The 18310-nt window shown below is 51.4% G+C and overlaps 8 protein-coding genes across 8 annotated transcripts; 4 read left to right on the top strand and 4 right to left on the bottom strand.

The window, feature by feature from the left end:
* Window positions 1-785: 785 nt before the first annotated feature.
* nirA-4 (Nitrogen assimilation transcription factor nirA) lies at window positions 786-1790 on the top strand (the record flags this gene model as incomplete). Its single annotated transcript, XM_032019696.1, has 4 exons — window positions 786-962; window positions 1036-1526; window positions 1580-1598; window positions 1665-1790. 4 exons carry the CDS (start codon window positions 786-788, stop codon window positions 1788-1790), a joined length of 813 nt encoding a protein of 270 aa, XP_031883084.1.
* A 363-nt stretch (window positions 1791-2153) lies between these two features.
* On the bottom strand, window positions 2154-3322 carry iolG-0 (Myo-inositol 2-dehydrogenase; the record flags this gene model as incomplete). Its single annotated transcript, XM_032019695.1, has 2 exons — window positions 2154-2613; window positions 2661-3322. The coding sequence occupies 2 exons, from the start codon at window positions 3320-3322 to the stop codon at window positions 2154-2156; spliced, it is 1122 nt and encodes a 373-aa protein (XP_031883078.1).
* Window positions 3323-4137: 815 nt separating this feature from the next.
* CGGC5_v006821 (Lactose permease) lies at window positions 4138-5985 on the top strand (the record flags this gene model as incomplete). The annotated part of the gene is made up of 6 exons (XM_032019694.1): window positions 4138-4197; window positions 4256-4361; window positions 4419-4779; window positions 4832-4978; window positions 5039-5270; window positions 5323-5985. 6 exons carry the CDS (start codon window positions 4138-4140, stop codon window positions 5983-5985), a joined length of 1569 nt encoding a protein of 522 aa, XP_031883079.1.
* A 371-nt stretch (window positions 5986-6356) lies between these two features.
* On the top strand, window positions 6357-7840 carry CGGC5_v006820 (uncharacterized protein; the record flags this gene model as incomplete). The annotated part of the gene is made up of 2 exons (XM_032019693.1): window positions 6357-7259; window positions 7310-7840. 2 exons carry the CDS (start codon window positions 6357-6359, stop codon window positions 7838-7840), a joined length of 1434 nt encoding a protein of 477 aa, XP_031883080.1.
* A 318-nt stretch (window positions 7841-8158) lies between these two features.
* Window positions 8159-8739, bottom strand: CGGC5_v006819 (uncharacterized protein; the record flags this gene model as incomplete). The annotated part of the gene is made up of 3 exons (XM_032019692.1): window positions 8159-8288; window positions 8348-8470; window positions 8528-8739. 3 exons carry the CDS (start codon window positions 8737-8739, stop codon window positions 8159-8161), a joined length of 465 nt encoding a protein of 154 aa, XP_031883132.1.
* Window positions 8740-9386: 647 nt separating this feature from the next.
* CGGC5_v006818 (putative MFS-type transporter) lies at window positions 9387-11181 on the bottom strand (the record flags this gene model as incomplete). The annotated part of the gene is made up of 2 exons (XM_032019690.1): window positions 9387-9404; window positions 9460-11181. The coding sequence occupies 2 exons, from the start codon at window positions 11179-11181 to the stop codon at window positions 9387-9389; spliced, it is 1740 nt and encodes a 579-aa protein (XP_031883181.1).
* A 2631-nt stretch (window positions 11182-13812) lies between these two features.
* Window positions 13813-14910, bottom strand: CGGC5_v006817 (D-xylose 1-dehydrogenase; the record flags this gene model as incomplete). The annotated part of the gene is made up of 1 exon (XM_032019689.1): window positions 13813-14910. One exon carries the CDS (start codon window positions 14908-14910, stop codon window positions 13813-13815), a length of 1098 nt encoding a protein of 365 aa, XP_031883180.1.
* A 1232-nt stretch (window positions 14911-16142) lies between these two features.
* CGGC5_v006816 (Neutral protease 2-like protein) lies at window positions 16143-17345 on the top strand (the record flags this gene model as incomplete). Its single annotated transcript, XM_032019688.1, has 3 exons — window positions 16143-16395; window positions 16446-17267; window positions 17326-17345. The coding sequence occupies 3 exons, from the start codon at window positions 16143-16145 to the stop codon at window positions 17343-17345; spliced, it is 1095 nt and encodes a 364-aa protein (XP_031883187.1).
* Window positions 17346-18310: the final 965 nt, after the last annotated feature.

The raw sequence follows: 18310 nt of genomic DNA, 5'->3' as shown, positions 1-18310 counted from the left end.
ACAGTCTTAAAGTGAGGTGACACTCGCGAGTGAATTTGATTGATGAGTGAGACACGGATGACGGCCGATTGAACTCACCTCACTCTTCAATCTGACAAGCTCACCAGGCTCTCATCTTAGGTAAGTTTCTCATTTCCCTTCCACTAAATGTTATGTAAGGCCCCTGAAGTTCAGACCAACATGAGCAATTGTCAAGAAGAAGGTGATTGAAGCATGATGTAGAGTTAGAGAGCCAGCCATTCGACACCCACTCTTCTCCTCCTCCTCTCCACGTGAGACGTCATCTGATTAACCGGCTTCGCAGCATCGTTCAGCCGCTCCACGTGCGAACGGAATGGTTTCCGGAGAACACCTAATCCTGATGGGAATCTCGATCCCAGATTCCCCATCTCGATTTTGATACTCATCGCCCTTTTCCGCATGGGCTCCTGCGACGCCGTGACACAGGCTGACCCCGTTTCACTCACGCAGCCAATTAACACGCGACTCTGCGGAAACGGTGCATCCTCCAGTTCGATCTCGATGCAACAGTGACAGAAGATAAAGATTTACGTCACGCGCAGATGGAGAAGGGCCCGTCTGGAACGGTGGGATTGAAAAAGCATCCTGTTGCACCGTGTGTCCACTGCATCGTGGGACGAGCCAGGCCTGGACCTTTTTGAAGAAGAAATCGATACAAGACCCCCAACAGTCGATTCCAATTCATTTCCTTCGTCCTTGGCCATTGAGAACCTCCTTTCCTTCCTCATCCAAAACATGGTCTTTCTGCCGTGACGAACGACTACATGGCCAGCAACCGTTGCTACCGGGAGATCCGTCCCGCTTTTGAATCCGACGCTATTCCCACCTCGCCTACGTCACCGCGCAATCCACACAATGCATCGTCACCACGATCTGACCAGAAACCCGCCCGGCGCAACGTCTGGGTAGCTTGCGAGAGTTGCAAGAAGCGCAAAATCAAAGTTCGCTCTCCCAATCCCCCAAGGAACCCCCTCGTTGAAGACATCGCGCACTAATCTGCTCGTCTCTGACAAGTGCTCCGCCGACCGTCCAAAATGCTCTCAATGCACGAGTCGTGGATTCGATTGTCGGTACACCGCCGACCCCTCTGAGTCGCGCAGCGCCTCAATGAAAAGGAAGTTTACCGAACTAGAGCGCCAGAATGACTGCCTGAACGGCTTCTTTCGCGCAATCCGGTCCATGCCTGAGTTCCAGGCCCATGAGGTCCTCAGAAGAATTCGGTCGGGCGCCTCTGCTGAGGACGTCCTTCGTGAGGTTGAGGGAGGGGTATTGCTCTTGCAGCTCTACGATCGGCCCGAAAGAAAGCATCGGGATTCTCGTCGTGACATTGCCAGCATCACGACGAGGCCAACCGGTACAACAGAACCCGCCAGTGCGACGAAACCCACGGGTTTTCTCACGCCAGAGAATTCTTTCGAGTCGGTTTCGCCCCAGCTTCCCTGGGACAGCAGATCTGCCTCACTCAGCCATAAGCAGGCCGGGGATGAGGGGGTGGCAGGATACAGGTCCGCATCCAGGAAACGGTATTGTACCCAAGGATACTAAACGCCGCGTGTAGAGCACATCATTGTGTTTCTGTAAGTCCCGATGACATGCTTACCGTCCCAATTGATTGTTCACGAGTTTCTAACAAAATTCACCAGGCGCTTCTTGAAAAGAAGCGCTCGTTCTACGCCGAAGCCATAGAGCTTGGCGTCTGGATGGATCTTGGATCTGATTGGGGCGTGCGGTCACACATCGTGATGCGGGCTTGTGACCAGAATATGTGAGGACTTACTGGGACAGGTTTACTGGGTGGCCGAAACTTGCGCTGAGAATGATGCGTCTTGGGCAAGTAGAGGAGGGGGCAATCAAGACCGAAATCCACTTTAGTTATTCGTATACCCAGTATGAATGAAACTCCCAGAGAGTTGAGGTTTCTAGCTAAGAAGAGGGCATGTGCAGCAGAATCAGTCAACGAAAACAAAGTAGCGGGTATGGGAGGGGCATGAAAGGCGGCTCAGCGTTCGGTCAATGTAATAAAGATTGCTTGAGACGATAACAACCTGATATACTATGATCAAACCCGAGGGTGAATGCATGGGATAAATACACACTGTTGCTGGAGGCCTCATACTATCTATCAGACCCCCTTAGTCCTCACTCTCGTACCTTCCAGCGTCGGCTTGGATTATCATCTTAAAAAGCTCAATGTCATTCCTCGCGTCAGCCGCGCTCGTCTTTGGCTGCTTGCCGTTCACGACGCAGTCATAAAAGTCCAAGAACTCCGTTGTGTACGGATCGACGTACGTCTTTCGAACCTTGCGCTCCTGAAAACCGGCGTCGCCGATGAGTTCCCGGATCGTCATCGTGACTGGCAAGCCCTTCACGTAGGGAGTGTCAAAATCAACGCGAACAATCTTCTCAGGCGAATAGACCTCAATATGGGCGTCAAACTGAGGGACTTTGCTGAAGCCAGACTCGTAAGTGACGGGGAAGTCGTCGTATCTGAACAGGGCGGCGAAGATTCCAGGGAAGGAAAGGTGCGCACCGGCCACGCTCTTTGGCATGCCGATGATCTCTCTCATGGCGGACAGGTCGTGAGTTCCGAGACTACGAGTCTGTTAGTGTCGTTACGACATTGCGACGTTCGTACATACCCTCCCAAGAGTCGCAGCATCAATTTCGACTGGGGCGTTGCTGGAACCCCAAACTCGTTGACCAGGGCCTGCTCAAAGATGTCCTTCTCATTGCTCTCACGGTCCTGGGTATCTGCGGCGCTGAAGTCGTTGAACTTTTGAGGGAATGTGCCGGACTGGTCGACAAAGGTCGAATTGGGCCCAATAATATCTCTGACTCTTGCATACTGAATCTTCTCCATGCCGCCTACCTCCTTGACGGCGTCCGTGAAGGCGGTAGCGAAGCGACGCATGGTGCCAACCATGATCTTTCCCTTTGACTTCTTCTCTGTCTCCACGAGAAGATCGATATCGCGGAAGCACAGCGCCGCTGGCTTCTCGAGTAGACAGTACTTGTCGTTTTGAAGAGCCAGGATGCCGTGCTTGACGTGGTAGGCGTCGGCGTTGGCAATAACCACGACATCAACGTCGGGCGAGGAGCAGAGTTCGGCGGCATCATTGGTCGTCTTCGGCGCTCCGCCCTGGACCTTTCTGGCGCAGTGTTGGAGAGCTTGCTTAGAAATATCGCAGAGGTATGTTGTTTGGAAGTACTGAGAAAGGAAATTGATGTTGGGGATGTGAGCGACCTGGGTGATTTCACCACAGCCAATGATGCCGACCTTGAGGATCCGTTGGGCGGCCATAATGAAGGGCTTAGTGGGTTGAAAGGGGTCCAGTTGGTTGGTTGTCTAGCTCTCCCACGGCCAATGAGCTCAGTCGTGAATTCCCGGAATATTTCGATGTGACTCGCAATCTAGGTTAGATCATAAGAGTTGAGGCGGTCGTTGGGCACACTTTAAGTAGTGATGCTATCGTCAATAGTGTGGGAGCCGATGCAGGCGAATCTTTCTAATTGCGTTTGATATCTTCAAAACCCCTCCGAAGAGCCTCAATATGACATATGCATGTGGGAATGGACCAAAGGATGATCCGTCTCGTCGTTGTCGTCCAATGACTTGCCAGAAGCCGCTGGAGAAACTGTGGACTGCCTCCGCCGACACTCCCCGAGACAACGCCGTGGCTTGCGGAGTATCGGGCCCGAGCCACAATTGCCGATTTGGTCGAAATGGGCCGGGGAGTATCGGAGCTGATGGATGCCGAACCCTTACCCGGAGCTATCCTGGCATCCGACTTCCAGACATCTTGGCACCCGAGTTCCGGCTCCCGTTTTACCCCATGGGGAGATTGTCTGGGGTAGGATGGAACCGTGGAGACGCGCCGAGAGTCTCGAACCTCGGTGGCTGGGAAACGTGATGTTGGTTAAGGCGGACGGGGGCATAGTTAGCGAGCAGTTAAATGGCATGGTTCCCCTCTTGTTCATGGAGTTTGAATCACTCAGTTGGACGTCCTGCAGTCGCTTGTCTCCTCGGCCGAAATTGCTCGCATCTGGTCGCGACGATCTTGCTGGAGAAAATTCTGCAAAAGTCTCCGACTTTTGGTAAAGACATCCTAGGTCATCATGGGTGTCTTCGGGAAAAAGAAGGAGACGGAGCTTGCTGTTGGTTCAGCACTCGCAGCTGTGAGTTCGCGACATCATCCTTTGTGGTCGAGTACTGTCATTGACGCAAAACTTCTAGGTCCTTCCAGCGAACCCGAAACCATGGTACCGAACATCGCATTTGCTTAAACTGAATCTTTGCCTACTTGTTCCCTTGTTTTCTTCCGCTTCAGTTGGCTACGATGGTACGAAATCAACCGATGTCTTTCGCAATTTGAGGACGCGAGCTAACCTCGATGCAGGCTCGATGATGAATGGTCTCCAAACCCTGCCTCAATGGCGTGGGTTCTTTGGAAACCCCGAGGGTGCGGTCCTTGGTCTCATGAATGCGGTCTACCCGCTCGGCAAAGTCGTCGCTTTATTCTTCGTCACCTATATCTCTGATCGCTGGGGTCGCAAGCTGCCTCTCGGCATTGGGTTGGTAGCTTGTATCGGATTTGCTATCCTCCAGGGACTGTCTCCCTCTTTGGCAAGCTTTGTTACCGCAAGAGCTCTTCTCGGCTTTTTCACTACATTCATCAGCCAGCCAAGCCCCATCATCATCACCGAGTTGGCCTACCCTCCCCAGCGAGGCAAGGTCACGGCACTTTACAACACTTTCTTGTAAGTCAGCCTGCTGCACATCTTCGTTGGCAGATCATTGACATACTTCAAGCTACTTCGGATCTATCTTTGCTGCATGGTGCACATACGGAACCTTCAAGAACCCCACAGCGTGGAGCTGGAGGATTCCATCACTCTTGCAAGGTGCCATTCCGGTCATTCAGCTGCTCGGCCTCTTCTTCCTACCAGAGTCACCTCGGTAAGCTCAAGGCCGATATGGCAAAACCTGTGGATCACAACTGACGTTCATCACACGTAGCTGGCTCATGAGTCGTGGCCGCAAAGACGAAGCCCGGAAGGTGTTTGCAGACTACCATGCAGGCGGAGACCTCAACAACCCTCTCGTCGAATTCGAAATGCGCGAAGTCGAACAAACCCTCAACGCCGAAGCTGAAGCTATGTCCCAATCCTCCTGGCTTGAGCTTGTCCGAACCCCTGCGAACCGCAAACGAACTCTTCTTGCAGTGATTGTCGGCCTTTTCAGTCAATGGGTACGTGGTTTCCCGCAATTGAATCTCCTTATAGTTAGCTAAACCTGCGTAGAACGGTGTGGCTGTGGTTTCATATTACTTGACGCTTGTCCTCAACACGATCGGCATAACTGAAGTCAAGGACCAGACTCTTATCAACGGACTGCTGCAGATTTTCAACTGGATCATTTCTACTTTCCTCGGAGCCCTCATGGTTGATCGTCTTGGACGCCGCCCGTTGTTCCTCATCTCCACAGGAGGCATGCTTGCCAGCTACATCATTTGGACCGGCCTGACGTCCTACTTCGTGACGAGCAAAAACGAGGCGACTGGAAGAGCTGTTGTGGGATTCATATTTATCTTCTACTTCTTCTACGACATTGCGTGGACGCCACTATTGCAAGCATACCCAGTCGAAATCTTCCCCTACACTCTGCGTGGCCGTGGCCTCTCGGTTACGTACATCACCGCGTTTACTGGTCTTATCATTGGCAACCAGGTCAACCCTATTGCGATGAAGTCGATAGCTTGGAAGTACTACATCGTGTTTTGCTGTATTCTCGGGCTGTTGTTGGGCCTGATTTGGTTCTTGTTCCCTGAGACGAAGGGACACACGCTCGAGGAAATCCGAGAGGTCTTTGAGGGCAAGCCTGAGGGCAAGGAGAAGGATATCGAGGGAGCGGATGTCGATGAGGTGACGAAGGAGGGAAGAGTGAAACAGGTTGAGTTGGCATGATTTTGAAATAAATTTCAAAGCTGAAGGTCGATGAACCCAAGTCGGGGGAGGGGCTATGAGACTGAGCAAGGTCTGATATGGTCTTCACGCTGGCTCCCCTGACTGGCCCTCGTCTAGCGCCAATTAAGAGACCAGACACACATACAGATAGCTCCCGAGCCATGTTTATTCTGCTTCTTTCAGTTCACCTTGTATCTCTCGACTCTCTGCTGCTGTGAAAATTCTTTTTTTTGTCCTCCGTCCTTTTTTTCGCCAAATTTGCTAGTCCTCTACACAAATCTTTCGACGCGTTTTCCATCAAATTCGACCCTCAACCATCACCTTCCACACCAAAAACGCCCACAAGCTGACAAAAAAGCGAGAAAACCACAATGGCTGGCTACGAAAACGACAAAGCTCCGGGAGGGGAGCGCCAGGGTAAGGAGAACAATCACAAGGGCAGTCGCAGAGAGAAGGGCGCCCTGGACGATGGCCAGGACGAGAATCCTGGAGACGGCGAAAATCATGTCACTGCAGAGGAGATGACTGCCCAGATCTCCAACGCGATCAACAGATTCCCTTTCAACGGCGCGCCTCGAACCCGTCATGCTCTCTTCCTCCTCCAGACGCTCAACAGCAATGACTCCAGGGGCAAGTACATCAAGCTGTATTCACAGCAGCGGATGCTGCGAGGCCTCGTCAACGATGAAGTCCCGAGCCGCGAGAAAATGATGTTCGGTTGTGACCGTTACGATAATCATCTTTGGTACGCGGCAATTCTGTTTCACGTCAAGGACATCGACAGTGGCAACCAAGAACCTCAAAACCTTACTCAGGAATGGAAGAAGAGCAATCATGTCATGCCGTTGGTCCTTCGTCTTCGCGACATCCTGAGCGGTTCCAACAGTCCTCACCCAACGAGGTTCCCCAAAGCTGCAGAATCTGGCAACAAGACTGACGAGACCGGAAAGCTCAAAGCAACCAAAAGAGCCCGTGAGAAGGACGACCAGGCCAAGCCGCCCGCCAAGAAGGCACGTCGCTCGAAAGCACAGGCCAGAGACATGACGGAAAAGGACGAAGAGGAGGACGAGAGAACCGAGCTTGAGGCTGCTCGACGGGAGTCTCACATGGTTGCCAACGCCCGCCCAGCCCTGCCCCTACCGTACGCAGGCCCCAGGAACTCTGTCAGAAACGACATTCAGCCTCAGACCACCGGCCTCATTCATCCTCCGCGCTATGTGGACCCTCAGGTCCTTCAACTCAACGGTTCTCGGCCTACCAACGTCTCCCGCCAGGTACCATCGCCTTCCTAACCATAACGTACATCGCTGACCTCCTTTTAAAGGCCAATAACGGCCCTCGGTCTATGCAACATGACCTTGGAATCTACGATAATGCCCAAGAACTCTCTGTCCACGATCCGTTCTTCGGCTTCGGACCGGCTTCGTCGAACCAAGCTGGCGACACCCAACAGTTCGACGGCTCTCTGCACGGCTTTTACCAACAGCCTCATGCCCAGCACAGCAACATCGCCGCTGCCTCAGATACGGCTCGGTTGATGAGATCTGGCGCCCTGTACTACGGACGCGAGATTGTTGCGAGCTCTCAGTCAGGTTCTGAGCCCGTCCGCTATGTCGGCGATCTGCGACCAAGCCATGCAGACAATTCTGCAAGCACCCCTTTCCCTGACCCTGAACAAACCACGATGGACTTCACCGACGGCTTCTCGCAGCAAGTAGGAGACACACCTTCCGTCCCCAACCCAGGCAACGAAGAGGATTCTACGGTCACCTTCTCCTACCCTCCTGGCACCGAAAAGATCTTTGATGATTTCTTCGACTACCCGAAGTACAGGGATGACCATGCAGGCCACTAAAGACAACGTTGAGCTGGTTTCTTCCGTCCGTTTCCCTCTGTTTCCGTCCTCTTATTCCTGTCAATGCCTCGCACAGCGACAGTTGCGATGATACCAAAAAGTACTTTCTAGTACTAGCATGCGCTGGGAGACCCCGAGAAAATTGTCATAGAAGTTCTTCAAGATTGCATTCGACTTTTGTATGTAGAGTAGTTTAATACCAATTGTTTATAGAAATTATCGTATGTGCAGACTCCAAACCTGTCTCTTTTAACTCATAATGTTCACAAAGTCATGACAGCCGCCAATGATGGGCTTGCTCATGCTTCTGTCTCTCTACTAAGTGCAGACAGGGCTCGTAGAAGGCTTGGATACGGCGTTGGACGGGTTCGTCTGTCCGCAACCATTCACAACGCCGAGGGTGGTATCATCAACCGCAGCATTGTAGGCAGCACCGCAGTTGGGATCGCTTGTCAACTGATGTCAGCATCTTGGCTAGCTTACACGAGACGAATACGAGAAGCTTACCTTGCACCGCCGCTAGCGCTGTTGAAGTAGGAGCAGATGTCATGAGAGAAGCAGTCTTGAGTGTACGCATTGCCCAAAGAAGCTCCAGTGCAGCCAGCACCGCAGCGACCGTTGCAAGAATAGCTATGAACAACCATGTAAGTAAACAATGATATGTTACCAGAGGAAGACTTGACTTACTCTCCGGAGCCGGAAGGGTTAGTGCCATAGTTGCTACCGACCACGCCGGTAAAAGTGCATGATTTGCCGGCACTGTTCGTCCATCTGGCGGTTGCAGTAGCCCCGACCTTCAGGCAAGTTATGGCCCTCTTGCTGTGCTCGAGGGGCGCTGGTGAAGGAACGGCGATCGCCAACAGGGGCAGAGCCAGGAGAAAAGAGAGTTGGGGCAACATTGTGAAAGAGGGTCTGCGGGGAATAGCCAAAAGTAACACTGAAAGCTCGGTGCCTTTGATTGGCAACGAGAAGAATCTACAAGTTTATATACCGTCTACATCGTCCGTGAGGTCCCCCATGATCACGGTTTAGATGAGTCTCAATTCGCCGACCATCATGCCTTGGAGATACCGAGGTGTCGGAGCACGACTCCGTTGGGAAACTGTGTCGTCTCTGGATATTAGTTGACAACCACCTGGCGAGTCAAACTGGGAGCTCATCGAATAGAATCTGGGGTCCCTGCAATCACGCGATCACTCGTCATCGGCAAAGGCCTGTTAAAGGTAAGGTCCCGGAGAATTTTGCGGAGAAATATGCCAGGGCGGCAGAGTGGTGATCTCCCGCGCTGACGGCTCGGCTCTTGAGTTTTATTACGGCGAGCATTTGTTTTTCGCATTAGAAAACTGCACAGAGGTAGTTCCCAGCTTTAACAGGCAAACCATGCCATCATGCTGGCATCTTTGTGTCTGGCAAATAGCATCCAATATTCGTGTTGCGACTCATGACCATTCTGTCCATGACCAGGAGACCCACCAATTTCCCCGTTCTTTCTCAGAGATTCTCTTCTCTCCTGCGTTATACATCGGTTCCGTCTGCCCGTCTGCGGTTACGATTTCTCGAGTGCCTATTCAGGAGCGAAGTTAGCCTCGACAAGAGGGAAAAGATTGCGGCCTGCTTACCTGGGCAAACTTGCTCCATTTGCGAATACGTTCGCCAAAGAATACCAACATCCACGGGACGATGCCGAGCGCAGTTGCGATACCTCCTAAGAGCCCACCTGCGCGCTTTTCTCCAAGGTTTTGGAAGAGTATAGTGGTAATGAGAGGAAAGGTTCCGCCCATAATATTTCGGCAGAATGATTGAGCGGCCAGCGCAGATGAGGCATAGGGCCCGTAGGTATCGGCAATGTAGTTGAAGGTTGCCAGATATACGGAGTAGATACCAATAGTCGCGATACCTATAGCCACAGCCGGCACAGCATGATGTATCTCGGGCCGTGAAAGGAAGCCGAACAGGAACAGGCCAATTGGAAGTAAAAGAGTCGTGATGCAGGTGAAGTAAAGTCGAGACTCAGGGACGTCGACTGGAAAGCGGCGCCTCATGAAAGTCCAGAAGTTGGAGTGTGCATGTGTCGGGTCGGCTGGTTCACCTTGCCATTGGGAAATATGCAGGAGGCTTTCTAGCCAGATGCACAGAATCGTCGCGATCGTACCACCTACGATTAGGCTGGAGAACGCTGGGCTTGATTCGAAAGGAGACATGTTGTAGACGCGGTCGTATACGATCGCGATCGACTCGAAGGTAAGAAAGAGAACTGCCCAGGCGAAAGACAGCCACAGCGCAAAGAAGAAGACGACTGGCTCAGTAAATAAAAGGCGAAATGGTCGGCAGACGGAAACAGTGATCATGTGGCTGATGGAAATTCGGTCCTCATCTTCTTTGACAACCCATCGTATCCTCCTAGGTTGCGAACCTAGGCCTGGTGATGTGCTCCCAACATCTGGCTCGACATGCGGAAAGACGACCCCGTATACACCCAGCTGTTCCAGCTCCTCGTACCACTTGTTTAGTGCATTTGCTTTTCTGGACAGAAGCACTGGGCCTCGACTCTCGCGCATGAAAACCAACAACAAGACAGCTGTTGCCCCTGTCAAGATGGCCATGTGCCAGAATACCCACTCCCAACCAGCACCAGTTTGCTCATTGCCATGGAAGTGTACGATCGCAGCAGCGACCATTGGACCTGCCCCGGTTCCCACAATGCCGGCGCCGCTGAAGATAGCCATGGGGGTGTTACGGTTCTCCTTTGCCCAGAGATCCGTGATGAAGCCCCCTACCATGGTGCTGAAGACGCTAGCTCCCACGCCTGTGAAGAAACGCGCGATCAGCATACCTGCGAGGGAGGTCACTCCCCCACACGCGATTTGGGATGCAGTATAGAGTATGGCACTGGCAGCAAAGACAGGGTATCGGCCGTTGATTTCGGAGAAAGGAGCGAGTACCATTGGCGATATAGCGAAACCGATGGTGAATGTCGTCAAACCGCTGAGGACAGCGAGGTGCGAGGAGTTGAACGCAATTTGCATCAGAGGTATCGGCGGAGCGTAAGCGCCTGCGGTATACGAGGTAAGGAATGTCGCAGTGCAGGCGAGTGTGAGCAGAAGCCATTTTCGAGCCGGAGACCATTCGAGCGGAGAGTTGTACGATTGGAGGTTGGGACGAGGAGGAGTGTTTTCAGGTTGCGATTGTGGTTGTAAGACGGGCTCTGGAAGCCTTGTGTCGAATGTGAGATACACATGCTCAATGCGGCTGTCAGGGCCAAGCGAGACAGTTTCCTGGTCGGGTGTGTGTTGGTGAGTTGAATCAGCCTGCTGGGTACTGAGAGACCTCTCAATGCCCATGACGAATTTAGGTGTCTGAGTTCAGACTGTAGCCAGTTCGTGCTGGGCCTTGTGAGAAGGCGTGGAGATGCCAGTGTTGCTGCTTCAAGCTGAAGACCCGACTTACACGCTTCTCTAAAATGTCTGCGAATTACATTCAATACAATTGAGGACACTTTGACATCTTACTGGGCGAACCATCCAAGCGTTCGACTAAACCATTTGAAGTAAAAATAGCCAGCCCATCGACCCGCCGTCGTCATTCCCCTTCAAACCCCGAGAGGCTTGGTGTAGGCGGGAAGCTTACCGCCTTACCGCCGCAATGTGTCCATTACTGATTTTGCACAACGTGATCGTATAAGTCAGATCTAAGGCATCATGAGCGCGGTAGCTCAGTCCGGTATCTCTCGACCTAGTATGCAGTAATCGAGGGCTACTCAGTTTTTCATCGCGCTATGTAGTACGAATTACATCACCATGTGACTTGGGAAATTTTCGATGTTTTTTCCTCTTTTTTGGGGGGGCATTATAACTCTCAGTGACCTGCCCAGAAATACTTTCGTGTGTATGAAATCTGTCAGTGGCAAAGGCCGAAGCTGCAGAACGGCAAAGCCATTGGAAACGTCGGAGATCCAATGTCTGCCCAAAACTTAGCGAAAGAGATCCTCGCTGTGACAAACCATGACAGCTGGCCTCAAGCTGGCGTCAAGTGACACTTGTTGTTCTCGACTAATATAATCGACTTTGGGAAAGCTTCGCCTAACTCAAGTCCCAAATAGGAACAACTGTCCGCCGGTCTGAGACCAGTCGGCACCCGGGGCCGATCTGCCCAGGATCCCCACACCAACTCCGCCAACTCCGCTGTTACCATTGAAACGCCTTGTATGCGTGGCCAGGTTTGAAAGACCTGACAATATCCAAATTATTACTTGTAGTCCTGATCGAAAGACTCGGGCACTATGGCAGAATGATTTCGAGTCTACTTTTATGTTATCGAGAGCAATGGCAACATCGGCAAGACAGCGTGGTATTCCGAAGACAGATCATTCGTCAAAAGAGCCGCCAGAGAACCAGTCCGAGGCTCTGAACGCCATTATAGAGGACGAATTTGTGGCCGAGAATCAACGATCAGCATGGATATGTGTTATCGGGTCTTTCCTTTTCCTGATGCCCTCGTTCGGTAATTACCAAATATCGATGTCTCAAATTCGGGTCACATAAAGCTAACACCTCCCATGCAGGCTTTATTCAATCCGTAGGAACTGTACAAGCATATCTCCAAGAGAACCAGCTTGAACAGTATTCCGCTCGAGACATTGGATGGATCACCGGTGTCTACACATTTCTCACCATGTTCCTCGGTATTCAGACCGGTCCGCTCGTAGACGTTTTCGGGACAACATATCTAGCACCACTAGCAACTGCGTGTACGGTCCCGATGCTTTTCTTGCTGGCTGAGTGCAAAATCTACTGGCACTTCATTCTGTGTTTAGGAGTTTTGGGCGGGATTGGCAATGCCTTTTCCACAACTATTGGCATCGCTGTCATAGGCAAGATCTTCCATCGTCGACGTGGCCTAGCAATGGGGATCGCACTAGCAGGTTCATCCACCGGAGGTATCATATTCCCTCTAGCTTTGCGACAGATCTTCCCAATGTGGGGATGGAGATGGTCCATGAGGGCTCTCGGCTTCGTCGTCCTGGGAATCATGTTACTGGGTATGGCTTGTCTCTCGCCGTTCTCTCGGTTGCTTTCCAAAGCTCAGGACGACACTCGGTCCATTGGGCTCAGCAAGAAGAGTGCAGCGATGGACTTTTCAGCATTTCGTTCGCTACCCTTCTCTCTTATCACAGGTGCTATATTCCTCCTGGAGTTTGTGATATTCGGCGCTACAGCTATATTGCCAACTCTTGTTGCGTGGACCGGGTTTCCTGTGGAGTCTGGCTACAACATGGTTGCGATTCTCAACGGCCTTTCATCTCTCGGGCGCATTCTTCCCGGTCTGGTGGGCGACCATGTTGGGCACTTCAATATTTTGTTGGTTATGGTGTTGTTCACATTGATTTCCACAGCGGCAACACTGACCGTGTTTGGATCAAGTCGCATCGAGGCACTGTATGCTTTCTCCGCACTATGGGGGTTCGGAACAGGGTCGTTTTTGTCTCTAACGCCAGGTAAGTCGCATTGGGGCCCTTTGCCAGTGCAGTTTCATTACTTTTGGCTGATCTTTTCTTGCCTTGATACCCTGGACAGTGTGTATGGGTAAGACGTGTGATCCAAAAGACTACGGCAGATATTACGGCAAGTATCCCCGCCAATTGATCAGGTAATAGTCCGACTAACTGTGTTATTAGGAGCAATGAACTTCGTCATCAGCTTCTCTCTTCTTCTTACCATGCCTATTAGCGGCCAGATGCTAGACTCTCTGGGGTCAACTGCTTTATCAGGTCTTTACTTGGTGGTTGTTTTCATTGGAGGGCTTCTCGTATTCGCCGCGAGATCTACCTTGGTTGGCTCTTGGTTTAACCTTTTGAGCAAAATATGACGCAGCAGGTCCCTCTATCAACGCTGGCGTTTTACGGTGATGATCTATAACTAAATGTCATATTATCTGGTTGACTTTCTATAAATCGTCTCGTCTACATGTAACCTCTATTGATCATCCTGGGGAAACCTCGCGCCACCTTGTCTCCTAATCTCGTCCATTATCTCCATAACACGGACTGTCTCAGCCCACGGCATGATCTCGCTCTCCTTGCGCCCAGCCTTGATGTCCAAAGCCACTGCATCGGCTTCATAGTAAAAGCCCTTGCCAGGCCTCTCAAAATCGTACTTCTTTGCCTTCAACCCAGGTGTGGCTGATTCAGTCCATCCCTCACCAGACGCTTTTGACGAATAAACAGTGAAAGAGCCGGGAACGGATGTAGCGATGCCTTCGATCAAAACGTATCCCTCGCTGCCTTCGATTCTACAGAATGCCGGAGGTGTTTTGACTTGAGTCGAGGCAGTCAGAATACCCTGCTTTCCGCTGGGATACAGAAGAAGGGCGGATGTTGCAATGTCGATATCGTCTGACAGAGTCTGAGTCGCAGCGATCTTCGGCTTCTCAGCCTTCTCTCCAACACCAGGATCCAGTCCGAGGATTGTGAACGTAAGGCTGTAGACGCCAATGTCGAGGAGGCTGCCGGCACCGAGAGCGGGGTTCTTCAAACGGGAGTCGGGGCCGAGAGAAGCGATGTTCATATTCATGGCAAAGTCGCAAAAGACACGGTGAATCTCGCCGATCTGCTTCTCATTGTGCAGAACATTCAGAAGAGACCGCGTAAGGGGGAAGAAGCGAGTCCACATCGCCTCCATGACGAAAACGCCCTTCGCTTTAGCAGCGTCAAAGACCTCACGCGCCTCCTTGGCGGTGATCGTGAAGGCTTTCTCGCAGAGAACGTTCTTGCCGGCATTGATCGCGTCCAGGCAATTCTGCTTGTGGAAAGCGTGCGGGGTGCCGATGTACACAGCATCAACGTTCGGGTCGTTGTAAACTTCGGCATAGCTGCCATAGATAGTCGGGCTGTGGCCGGGTAGATGCTTCTCGACGAAAGCTTTGCCCTTTTCTAGTGACGATGATCCGACAGACTGGACAATGTGCTTGGCTTTGGCGTCGGAACGCTCAAGGACCAGGTCTTCGACAAACCACGAGGAAATGAGACCGGTGGCGATTATTCCCCATCGGAGGGTGGTAATTTCGGACGACATGCTGTGTTTTAGGTAGGCGTAGAGGCAATATCGAGGACGACAGACCGAGTTGAAGATGAGATGTGGATGGAGTAGCCGTATTTATGTAGCTTAAAGCTGATAAATCAAGGTGAATAGCGTGCGGAGTAGCGGTCCGCCATCATGAGGAACGGAGTGGTCCGCCTGAGACCCGGAAACGAGTGGGCTAATATGTGTTTCCTCCGTTCTGTGAAGAGTAAAGCAGCATGAAGCCAAACCCCACTAATTGTCACGATGTCGAGGTGGTGGGGGAGTGGGGATGTCAGCAACTCACAGGCTCCGATACTCCCCGTGAGACCTGAACAGCGACACTAGTGACGCCTCCAATGCTTCTGCAATTGCCGGAGAACAGCCGGCTCCTTCCCCACACACTGGCCCGCAAAGACCGGCCCGGAATCTCCACACTCCGCTAGCTCGGGGTTGTGCAGTCGCTGCTTTTGGCAACAGTTAGAATGGGCAGAGAGCTATTGAGAATCTCTGCTGGTGGGACAAGAGAGTTGCAATTACTATTCGGCATCTGTAGACTCAACTCTCTTTCGGACCCGCAACTGATATCTTGCCTCTCTCTGGAAATTCTTCACAGATGCTAAAGCTACTTAGACTAAGGTAATTGGCCCATCCCTGCCGAGGGATACCTAGTGGAAGAGAAATGAAGAGATGTATCACGGGATTTGTGATTCGAAGTACGACGTTAAATTCATACGCGTTCGTGATTGGGCTATGAGAAGAAAGCCACTACAAGTTTTGTGGTTTCTTGCCGAAAGCAATCTTTTCTAAACACAACGGTGATTGGCCGCAGGGCAAAACTCTACCTTGAACTACAGGCAGCTATCTCGTTCACTACCATGGCCAACCCGCCCCTTTTCAAAGCCTTCTCCAAAGAGGATTATCGCAAATGTCTTCAACGGCCCCTAGAGTGCACCAGCAGCTTAGGCCTTATCGCCCCTGAGACCCACTCCAGCCGATGTCACTTTGCCAGCATTCAAGCAACCCAACATGGATTTCCATTTTGAATACGAGCTTGGCCTTCCATAATTGGGCCGTCTAAAGTGCAAACCCCAGACATCCGGGCACCTTCCTCAATAAGGAAGATAAACAAAGCCGCGGCAGGATGTGTGCCCTGGCAATTGGGAGACAAAACTCGATATTTAAGGATCTAACGATCGACTGCTCGTGCCCGTTTGATATCTACATTACACTCTGCGGGACTTACCATGCTCTGGCAGAAAGTTTTCGTTCTTTCAGCGTTGGCCATTGCCGACGCTCACCCCGGCACCCACGGCATCCGGCTCAACAAACGCGACTCCGGGCTAGAGGTGACCTTGGCACCATCTGCGTCTGGCACTCCCACCGAAGTCATCGCAACAATCAAAAATAACGGTGCTGATGATCTCAACTTGCTCAAAGTAGGAACTATTTTGGACGATAAGCTTCCAGTCCAGCGTGTAGTTGTTACAGACCAATCAGGTATGGCATTATCTTCACAAACACCAAAGTGGTTGTTGACGGATGAACAGGAGGCCTCGTTTCATTCAGGGGGATTGAGCCAAGCATACAATATGATGCACTTAGACCGAATCATTTCCAGTTTCTCTCAGCTGGAGAGTCTATCGCCGTTGCCATCGACGTCGCCAAGGTGCACTATTTTGAGAAGTCTGGGCGCTTTTCTGTCATCGCAGATGGCTTGATACCGGTTGGACTGGCCTCGTCAACATCCTTTGATCAGCCAGCAATCGCTTTTAAATCCAACGCCATCGATATCGACGTTGATGCAGTGGCCGCCAGTGGGCTTATGGTTGCCCCGGCCCTTGCAGAGCGTACAAACGTACAGGCGGGATGCAATGAAACAACTTCTGATGCCAGCCTCAAGGCCCTGGCGAACTGCCAGGTTCTAGCCCTGGCGGCCGCTGCCGATGCCGCGGATCCCTCATCAAAGAGGTTCGTAGAATACTTCGGGACCAACTCTTCTGAAACTCGCAACATCGTCGTCACCAGACTCAGAAATGTCGCGCAAGAATGTTCTACCACGAACTCCGGGGTCTCTCGCTATTTCTGCTACGACTACTACGGCGTCTGCGAAATAGACGGCCCACTCAACGCGTACACCGCTTGGGACGTCAATACCATGGTCATGTGCCCTCTCTTTTACGGCTTGCCTCCGCTGCCTCAGGGTTGCCATCGCCAGTGCCAGGCCACGACTACCATACACGAGACGACTCATTGCGAAGCTGTATATGAGCCTCACACCAATGATTACGCATACGCATACAACGCAAGTGTTGCACTGCCCCCCGAGCGTGCGCTACAAAACGCTGACAACTACTCCCTCTATGCCAATGGTAAGTCACTAGAGTGACAATCGCACGTTGAACGTGGATTTTAGCTGACACAGAATAGCTGTCTACATGAACTGTTAAGACGGAGTATTGAGCCGTAATTGGTTTTCTTTCTTAATCCATTTGTTGAACAGCGTAGAAACCTGAGGAGAATTTCAAAAGATGTCTGCCCCGTGACGCCGTGATTTATGTAATCTCAGTCTGAATGTTTGCAGAAATTGGATATTGAATCCAAACACAAGTCGCATTGTCATCAAAGCCATAGGGTGTTTTGATTTTGAAACTTTTCAATTTCACTACTTTTTATGACTTCTTAGTACTCTTGACTTCCATGCGCATGCCTTGGGTATCTATTCATTCCTTGCAAAAAGTGTCATTTCCCATGACTCTCAAGTATTGAACAGCTTTTACTGTCTGACAGCGGAGTCGGGATGGTTGGCCACAGGGCAGCTGGTTGACTGCATATCTTGTTAGCCCTGTCATCCACTGTTTTCCATTGAAGTAAATGATTACTTACGTAGTGATCTCCTTCGGCGCCACACTTGGAGCACTTTTGGCTAGCAGGGACTGAGGAAGACATTGCGTGTTGATTTCGTGGTTGATTGTGTTGGAAGTGACTTTCTGGGTTCTATAGTGTTGCGTTGTTTGAGTGTGCTTCTTGTTTCTGTGTTGATGGTGTGAGTAAAAGACCAAGGGGGCGTCGGAGGCACATCTGTTTTATATTATCATGTCCCAAAGATGCTGCTTGGTGACTGCTGGATCTCATTACATGCTTGTTTGAAGAAGACGCGCAGTGAATCAGTGGCGTGGGCTTTGCGACGTGATATTCAGTAACGAGACCCAGAAAACAAGTACCGGATGAGAACGGAGATGACTATGTTATTTCTGTCCTGCCGCGATTCTAATATGTTAAAGCTGACAAGTGAATCTATTTCATGTCCAGAAGAAGCGACCACTGCGTCACTGCACTGGAGACAATGCACGAAGCTACCAGGCCTATTTGCCTCCCTGAATGCGAAAGTCGTTGAGATGAACTGTCGTGCTCG

Source organism: Colletotrichum fructicola (assembly GCF_000319635.2).
Source record: "Colletotrichum fructicola Nara gc5 chromosome Unknown KSG_Nara_v1_contig04, whole genome shotgun sequence".
Taxonomy (NCBI): domain Eukaryota; kingdom Fungi; phylum Ascomycota; class Sordariomycetes; order Glomerellales; family Glomerellaceae; genus Colletotrichum; species Colletotrichum fructicola.
This window is presented reverse-complemented; position numbering and strand designations above follow the sequence as displayed.